Source organism: Pediculus humanus, genomic scaffold (assembly GCF_000006295.1).
Source record: "Pediculus humanus corporis 1103172107513 genomic scaffold, whole genome shotgun sequence".
NCBI classification, from domain to species: domain Eukaryota; kingdom Metazoa; phylum Arthropoda; class Insecta; order Psocodea; family Pediculidae; genus Pediculus; species Pediculus humanus.
In genome coordinates this window covers 87825-96262 of record NW_002987129.1, presented here as the reverse complement: position 1 = coordinate 96262, position 8438 = coordinate 87825, and the positions used below count along the sequence as shown (strand labels likewise).

Genomic DNA, 8438 nt, shown 5'->3' with positions numbered 1-8438 from the left:
GATTTCATAAAATTAGTTTTTGAAGATTTACTAAATAATCTACATTTTTTTAAAATTATGTCAATAAATAAATAAAATAACGTTTAAAATTTCATTTTCCCAAATTAAACTTATGTACATTTTTTTTTTTTTATGCCTAATAATGAGTATAATTTATTATTATGTGTCTAGAATGCTCATCTAATAAAAATCCGGATATATATATATATATATATATATATATATATATATATAATATACTTTTATACGAGATTCTACATAATACTGAGTAAAATTTAAAATTTAATTAAATATTCTTACTTTAACAATAAGAATTGAAAATGAAAATCTACTGTGTAATACCTCAAATTACTGCAAATATATCTAAATACTCTGCATCGCTGTCTTCCAAATTAATTATAGATGGAGAACTTTGAGTTGAATTTAAACTTGCATTTATTGAAGTTTCACTTTTCTCTGAAATATAATTAAAATTAAAATTCATATATATATATATATATTGTTCATTCATTATTATTTATCATAGTTTTTCTGTTTTATACCAACCATAAGAATGCTTTGATTGCTTATTTTTGTACCATATTAGAGGCTCATCATCAGAATCAGAAATAGTCAAATCAATTTCATCGATTTTCTTAACACTTGTTACACTATTTTCACTATTTGAATAAACATCATTTCTATCCATTTTACGATTTTTTACTTTTGAATTTTTCTTTGATGATTTTGTTGTCTGGTTTGATTTTTTCGAATCGCTACCATCGATTATAACATCAACAATTTCTTCCTCAGTTTCAATTTTTACCAACTGCAAAACGAAATGAAATCTCATAATAATTCATAATAAAAATTAAATAAACATTTACAACAAAGAAAAAACAAAAAGTTCTTACTGAACAATCATCATTATCGAATTCTTCTTCTTTTTTTACTACAACAGTAGACCAAGATCCATCATCATGAAGTTCTATTTCATTTATGCTTGTCGATAACTTGTTAGAACTCAAAATTTCTAGAAAGTAACTAGAAAAAAGAAATTTTATTTTAAAAATTCCAGTAAGTAAAAATATCATTCTTTTTTTTTTTTTTTGAACTTTTTGTAAGAATGAATAAATAAATTCAATGCAACGAAAATTTACCTTATTTAAATTATTAATTAAAATTTTTATCGAATTTAAACCACTAATATTGAATAGTTTGTGAGCAAATATGAATTTGATATAAAAACAGAAAACTAAAATTATTTTTACCCATCAATCCAAAGTGTTTCATATTCAGCAGAACTATCACAGATGGGACACACCCAAACAGGTTTTTTTTCATTCATAAGCAAAAATAAAAAAGCATCAAAACATTGAAGATGTTGACAGCGAGTACTTCTACAAGGAAATTGAAATCGAGTTTTTCCCAGGGGACACAACAATGATATTCGAAGAGAAGTTGTCATTATTTCATTATCAGCTTCTTCTAATAGTTTATCTTTTACTATAAAAATCAAACAAAAAAAAAATTTGTTTTTTTTTTAATAATTGAATGTTATTACTTATTTAAATTTAACTATAACTGACTCACTCATTTTTTTAGTGTAATTTGCATCGTAAATAGATTTTTCCTTTAAGCTCTCCAATAAATCTTGAGATGATTTAGTTCGTACAACGAATACAGCAATCACATAAGCTAAATTACTTTCAATATTCCACTGAATGTCAATTTTGTTTTCTTGTAAGGAATCAATTTTTGTGAATGATGTTATATTGATTGGCACTGAAATTTCCTTTAAATACATTCCCTTTTTCTTTTTCCCTGATAACTCCTGAAATTTTATAATTAGTCTTATATTTATCTATATAAAAATTACAATTTAAATTTTATTAAATAATTTTACCTGCACATAACAAAATTTATCATTGACCCATACAATAAGACCAGCAGGATAAGTGTCACTTTGTTGATTTGTTCTATCATCTATCACACAAAATCGAAGTTGAATAATGTACTTTTGTTCTAAATCTGTTGAAAGACATATTTCTGCAACTTGTTCAGGTGAAAAGTAAAATGAAAATGAATTTTTCTGTTGAATGTGACAGTCTTTAGGAACTAAAAATGTTGGCTTTAATAACTCATACAATACTTGATAAAAAGGAAGTGGTTTAAATTGTATATCCGAGTAATTAGAACAGCAAGTGGCATCTAATAATAACTAAAAAAAAAAATATGGCTTTTAGCAAGTAAAATAAATATAATAATACAAATATTGTAAATTATTTTTAAACTTTATGTTGTAACGAAAAAACTTTTTGTTTTGTACAATTATTTTCTACATGCTTTCATTTGCAAGGCTTATGATATTATTCTATTGTGAATCAAGGATTAACATTTTAAACTTAAAAATTCACCATGTTTGATTTTTTAACATTCAAAAACATTAAATAGATGATTTCTTACCTTATTAGGTGAAAAATGTTTATTTTCGTAAAGTAAACTAGATTTTTGATAATCTATATTATCGACTATAGCTATACCCTCATCATCCTTTTCCAGTATTTTTTCAATATCTTTATTTACATCTTCAGTTGAAGAAGGAGAAACACATATTTCCCCACAGGGGAATTGAATTGTATTACTATTGTAGCAATTCCTGAAATTATTATTAATTGCACAACAGTTATAAATGCCTTTTTAAAAACATAGAAAAAACTATAGCAATATTTCAAGTTCTAAATATTTACTGCATTAAATTGTATAGTTGTTTTATTTTAAATGCTATTGGTTCAGATTGCAATTTTAACAACATTAAAGCTCTCAATTGTAGCTCTTGTTTTTTACCAATTTTACTTCTACCAGCAAAACTTAAAAGTGACTGTAGCTCGGGAATTCGAAAACATTTAATCATAGTCTAGAATAAAAACATTGATTTACTTTGTTACATATTGAATGTTATAGACAATTATTTATTTGTCATTTTTGATTTTTGATTGAAATGGATTAAACGTAACCGTCCCGAAAGCTAGAATTTATGTTTGCACATATATTTTTTAAATTAAAATAATTCAATAATATTTAATTATAGAAAGTACAATGGTACGCCTTAAATATTGAAAGATGCAGAAAATTGTTTACATAACAATGCATTTATAATTTACTTTATAGTTTTTTTTTTTTCCTTTTTAAAATTTATTTTTTGTTTTTTTTTTTACCTTAAGCTCTTCTTTACTGGCCATTTTAAAAATTTTGTATACATGTATTTTTTTTTTACATTTAATTAAATAAAAAATTAATTATTAATATGATAAGAACATTTTTATACATTATCACAGTATTGTTTTCACAATTTTGGCAACATTGACAAGTGATTTCTTTGTAAAAAAATTAAATTTCAAAAATTACTACACTTTAAAACATTATTTTTAAAATACCGAAATTTTTCCATAAAATATTTTCTATTTATTATTTTATATTCCTTATTTAAATTAAATGTTTTTATTTAAATAAATTATTAACTAATTTAAATAAATATAAATATTATATGTATGTGTATATTTATTTTCAACCACCAATCACTCCAGGCAAAATATATTGAATCGTTAAAAAAAAAATAAATAAAATATTCTATTTTTTATTAAATAATTAATAAAATACGTCAAAATTTACTTTCCAAAGGAAAAAAATAAAATTAATAAATTTTCATTTTAAATATAATATAATCCAAAAATAAATAAATAAATAAATAATATAAAGTACATTTTAAAATTCAATTTTTGCTACCATAAAATAAGTCAACCGTCATTTGTTTTTTTTTTTTTTTTTTTTTTTTGCACTAAAAAATACCAAAACTAAAATTTATGCACATGGAAGGGCAAAAAGTATTTTGAAAACTTAATTATTCAGACAGTTTTTAAAAATAAAATCCGTCAAAAGTTTTAAAAATATATATATAAATATATTATTTAATAAGTGAATTATCAGTTACTTTTGAAAGTAAAATAATGTTCAGGTTTTCACCTAAAGTAAGTTTAATGTTCAAAAAAAAAATTAAAAAAAATGGGGAATTTCGTGAAATGGCGACTTTAAAAGCCATTTCAATTCGATTAAAATCCGTTAAGAATATACAAAAAATAACTCAGTCAATGAAAATGGTGAGAATCATAATAAATATAATATATATATAAAAATTTTACTTCATTCCTATATGGAAAATTTTTAATTAAATAATTATTGCATTTGTGCTCAATTAAGAATAGGTGTCAGCAGCAAAATATGCCAGAGCCGAAAGAGATTTAAAACAAGTTAAACCATTAGGAGATGGTACAAAAATATTTCATGACAAAGTACAAATTGAAAAAACTGAAGAACTTAAAAAAACATTGTTCATTGCAATGACATCAGACAGAGGTAAATATATATATATTTTTTTTATTTTAAAGAGAAAAATGATTATTCTTTATCGATTCAAAATGGTGGAAAAAATCGTTAACCATAGTCAAAATAATAGTTAATGATTTTTAGGATTGTGTGGAGCTGTTCATTCTTCGGTTGCAAAAGTAATTCGAACATCAAATGACGGAATTCCAGATAATTTTAAAATTGTTTGTGTTGGCGATAAATCCAGGTCTCTACTGCAAAGATTATTCTCTAAAAATATTATATTGGTTTGTCAAGAAGAAAGTATTTTTTTTCTTTTTTTTTTTTTTTTTGTTCAATTGAAGTGTCACGTGGGAAAATTTAATTAAGAATGACACGTTAATTTTTTTTTTTTTTTTAGGTTGGCCGACTTCCTCCGACATTTAGGGATGCATCAAAACTCGCATTAAAAATAATGGAATCCGATTTTGAATATGATACGGCTAAAATTATTTATAATAGATTTCGTTCCGTTGTATCATATGTAACAGATAATATTACTTTTCATAATGTAGAACTTATAAAAGGTTCAAAGAATTTTAAGACCTACGAATTGGAAGAAGATGAAGAAGAAGAGACAATTTTGTCTTTTTTAGAATTTTCCATAGCAGCCCTATTATTTTATTCAATGAAAGAAGGAGCGTGCAGGCAAGTGGTTTCTTTTTTTTTAAAAAAAAAAAAAAAAAAATCATTATTTTGACAATTATTATTTAAATAAATAATTTAATTTAATTTATAGCGAACAATCATCGAGAATGACTGCAATGGACAATGCATCGAAAAATGCATCGGAAATGATAAATAAACTGACATTAACATTTAACAGAACCAGACAAGCAGTTATAACTAGAGAACTAATAGAAATTATTTCCGGAGCTTCTGCTTTATAAAAAAAAATTTATTCACATACCTGAATGTATATTTTAAGTCGTGCCTAAAGAGCGTCGGCCTTAAAAGTGAGTCGATTTATTTATAAAATTATATATTTTAATTTAATTCCCGCCCACTCACTCCCCCCACCAAAAGAAATTTATTTATTATTATTATTATTATTATTATTATTTACAGAAAATGCCTAAAGATTTGTGGTGACTGTTGAAAAATGGATGTTTATAGACGGATTTTTTTAAGATACATAAATAATAATAAATGGATTTTAATAAAAAAAATAATTTACTCAAAAAAAAAAAAAAAATTAAAATGAAACAATGTCCTTAGTAAAAATTATCTTTTATTTATTTGCTACAAAAAAAAAAAAAAATTTAATTGAAATAAAAACAAATAATTTTCCAACAGTTTGAACATATTTATAAATTTAATTTATTTAATTTTTTATCCGAAAATTGTTTTATTTAAGCAAACTATTTAATTAAAAAAAAAAAACTAAATTAATTTGGCAAGATAATTATTTGATTCTAACCGTGATTAAAAAATAATCAATCAATCAATCAATCTTTTTTACATCAAAATAAATATTATGTATTAATAATTATTATTATTCCTGTCGTTTGTTACAATAAATTTATTATTTTAAAATTTGATGACAAAATTTAATTATAAGAACTTTAAGGGTTAGATAAAATTTTATTTATTTATTTATTAAAAAAAAATTTCACGTAAGCATGTTTAAACGTGTAATTATTATTATTATTATTATTTTTATCATTTCGCTAATGATTTATAGAATTTATAAAAAAATAAATAATGATAATAATAAATAAAAATAATAAAAGGAACGAATGTTAATTATTTTTAAATTGAATTATATAGAGGAATAATAAATTTTTCCGCCATTTTGGAAAATTATTAATATTTATAGAATTTTAAAATTAAATAAATAAGGAGGGTAAAAAAAAGCCTCAAATAATTGACATATTGTTATTAAAAATAAAATAATAATGATAATAAAAGGATTCCATTTTTTCAAAAATAAATTTTTCACATGAAAAAATTATGTATCATACACCAAATGAATAGAAATGAAAAATAAATAAATAAAAATAATAAATAAATACTTAAAAATTATTATTACTATTTATTTAAAACAATCATTATTATTTAATATTTAAAAAAAAAAAAAAAGTAAAAATAAATAAACCGCACCATTTTTTTTTTAATAAAGACTATTACACGTCAGACATAATACATAATAATAATAATAATTATTTTTTCAATTTTTATTTATTTATTTATTTACCTAATTATTTATTTATTTAATGCGCACTTATTAAAACATCAAAATATAAATGTTTATATATATATATAATATAAAAATCGATAATTATAAATTTTTTTTTGTTGTTAAAATAACAAAAAATAATAATAATAATAAAAAGTGTGAAAAATGTTTTGCAGAAAGTAATGAGAGGGGAGGGGAGTACACAACAACTTTTTCATTTATCATCATCATTATTATTATTAATATTATTATTATTATTATTTCATTTAAATCCTTTTTTATTCAAATTTTCTTTTCTTTTCCTATCTATCTAAGATATTGCTTTTTTAATTGGACCATTCATTCAATTATTATTATTATTAATATAATAAAGTTATTCATTTTATTTTTTTTTTATTATTAATTAGATAATTATATGAATAAATTTAATTAAAATAAATTAATAATAATAATAATATGAGGAAAAACAAAAAAAAAAAAAAATTTTTTTCGTTTTTTGTTGTTTTTGCAATCTTTAATGGGATAATTTTTAAAAAAAAAACCTACTTAAAAATATATATTGATTAAATTATTACTTACAATATATAAAAATAATAATAATGATAATAATAATAATAATAATAATTAAAAAAAACATGCAAATCTTATTTAAAAAAAATTGATCGATAATATGAAATTACTTGAGCGAATAAATTATTTTTTTTTTTTTTACTTCTTCTTCAGTCAAAAATGATAATAATAATAATAATAATAATAATAATAATAATAATAATAATTAAACAAAAAAAATTTTCTTTAACTGAAGGCACAAAAAATGTTTCACTTTATCAAAGCATTTAAAAAAAAAATTTATTAAATAAGTAAAACCTATAGTAAAAAAAAAGAAAAAAACCCTCTCTTCTCTCTCTCTCTCTTTAAAGGTATTTAAAATATATAAATAAAAAAATTTTTTTATTGATATAATTATTTAAAAAAAAAAAAAAAAATGATAATTATAAATTATGTATATATATAAATGATCGTTTTACATTCAGCCCCCCCCCCCTATTTCAACCTGTTTTTTTTTTAAATAATAAACAAATTGACGAGTAGTAATAAAAAAAAAAATTATTATTACAAATAAATTATTTTTTATTAAATCTAAATTTCGTTTACGACGAAATTAAAAAAAAAAAAAAAAAGTTCATTAAAAAATAATAATAATAATAATAATAAAATAAAAAAAATTTATTCAATGCATTATTTAGACCCCCCGTATATATATAATAAGGTGATGAGATGAAAAAAAAAAAAAAAAAAAAAAAAAAGGAATAATAATAATGATTACTAATCTCATTGTTTCGATAATTATTATTATTATTATACACTACAGTAAGAATTAGTTTTTTTTTTCATACATAAAATACCAATGTGGTTAAAAATGTTTTTTTAACGTAGTAATAGTAGTTAATTAATATTTTTTTTTTTTTTAAATTTTCATTTAATTAAATTTAAATGCTCTTTTACAAGTTTTATTTTTTATTTTAAGTTGATACATGATATTTATTTGTAATATATATGTATATATATTTTTTTTAAATTTTCGATTTTAACAAATTGTGCAAATATATACCATCATCTCCTTCTTCTCCTCCTCCTCCTCCACCACCACCACCACCTCCTCCCATCCGGTCAGTAATATTTTCAAACATTTACAATTTACTATTTTAAATAAAAAAAATTTTAAAAAATTTATAAATAAATCTTGCTCATAACGGCATTGTAAAAAAAAATAATTATTAATAATAATAATAATAATAAAATAAAGTTTTTTTAATTAATGATAATTCTGATTATAGAAAAAAAAAAAAAAAAAAAA

At 20.8% G+C, this 8438-nt stretch overlaps 2 protein-coding genes across 2 annotated transcripts; one reads left to right on the top strand and one right to left on the bottom strand.

Annotated features, from left to right (window-relative positions):
• Window positions 1-520: 520 nt before the first annotated feature.
• Phum_PHUM167310 (protein inhibitor of activated STAT2, putative) lies at window positions 521-2893 on the bottom strand (the record flags this gene model as incomplete). Its single annotated transcript, XM_002424933.1, has 7 exons — window positions 521-808; window positions 894-1023; window positions 1251-1485; window positions 1573-1813; window positions 1886-2200; window positions 2446-2638; window positions 2730-2893. 7 exons carry the CDS (start codon window positions 2891-2893, stop codon window positions 521-523), a joined length of 1566 nt encoding a protein of 521 aa, XP_002424978.1.
• A 1093-nt stretch (window positions 2894-3986) lies between these two features.
• Window positions 3987-5291, top strand: Phum_PHUM167300 (the record flags this gene model as incomplete). The annotated part of the gene is made up of 5 exons (XM_002424932.1): window positions 3987-4136; window positions 4242-4392; window positions 4507-4649; window positions 4763-5049; window positions 5141-5291. 5 exons carry the CDS (start codon window positions 3987-3989, stop codon window positions 5289-5291), a joined length of 882 nt encoding a protein of 293 aa, XP_002424977.1.
• Window positions 5292-8438: the final 3147 nt, after the last annotated feature.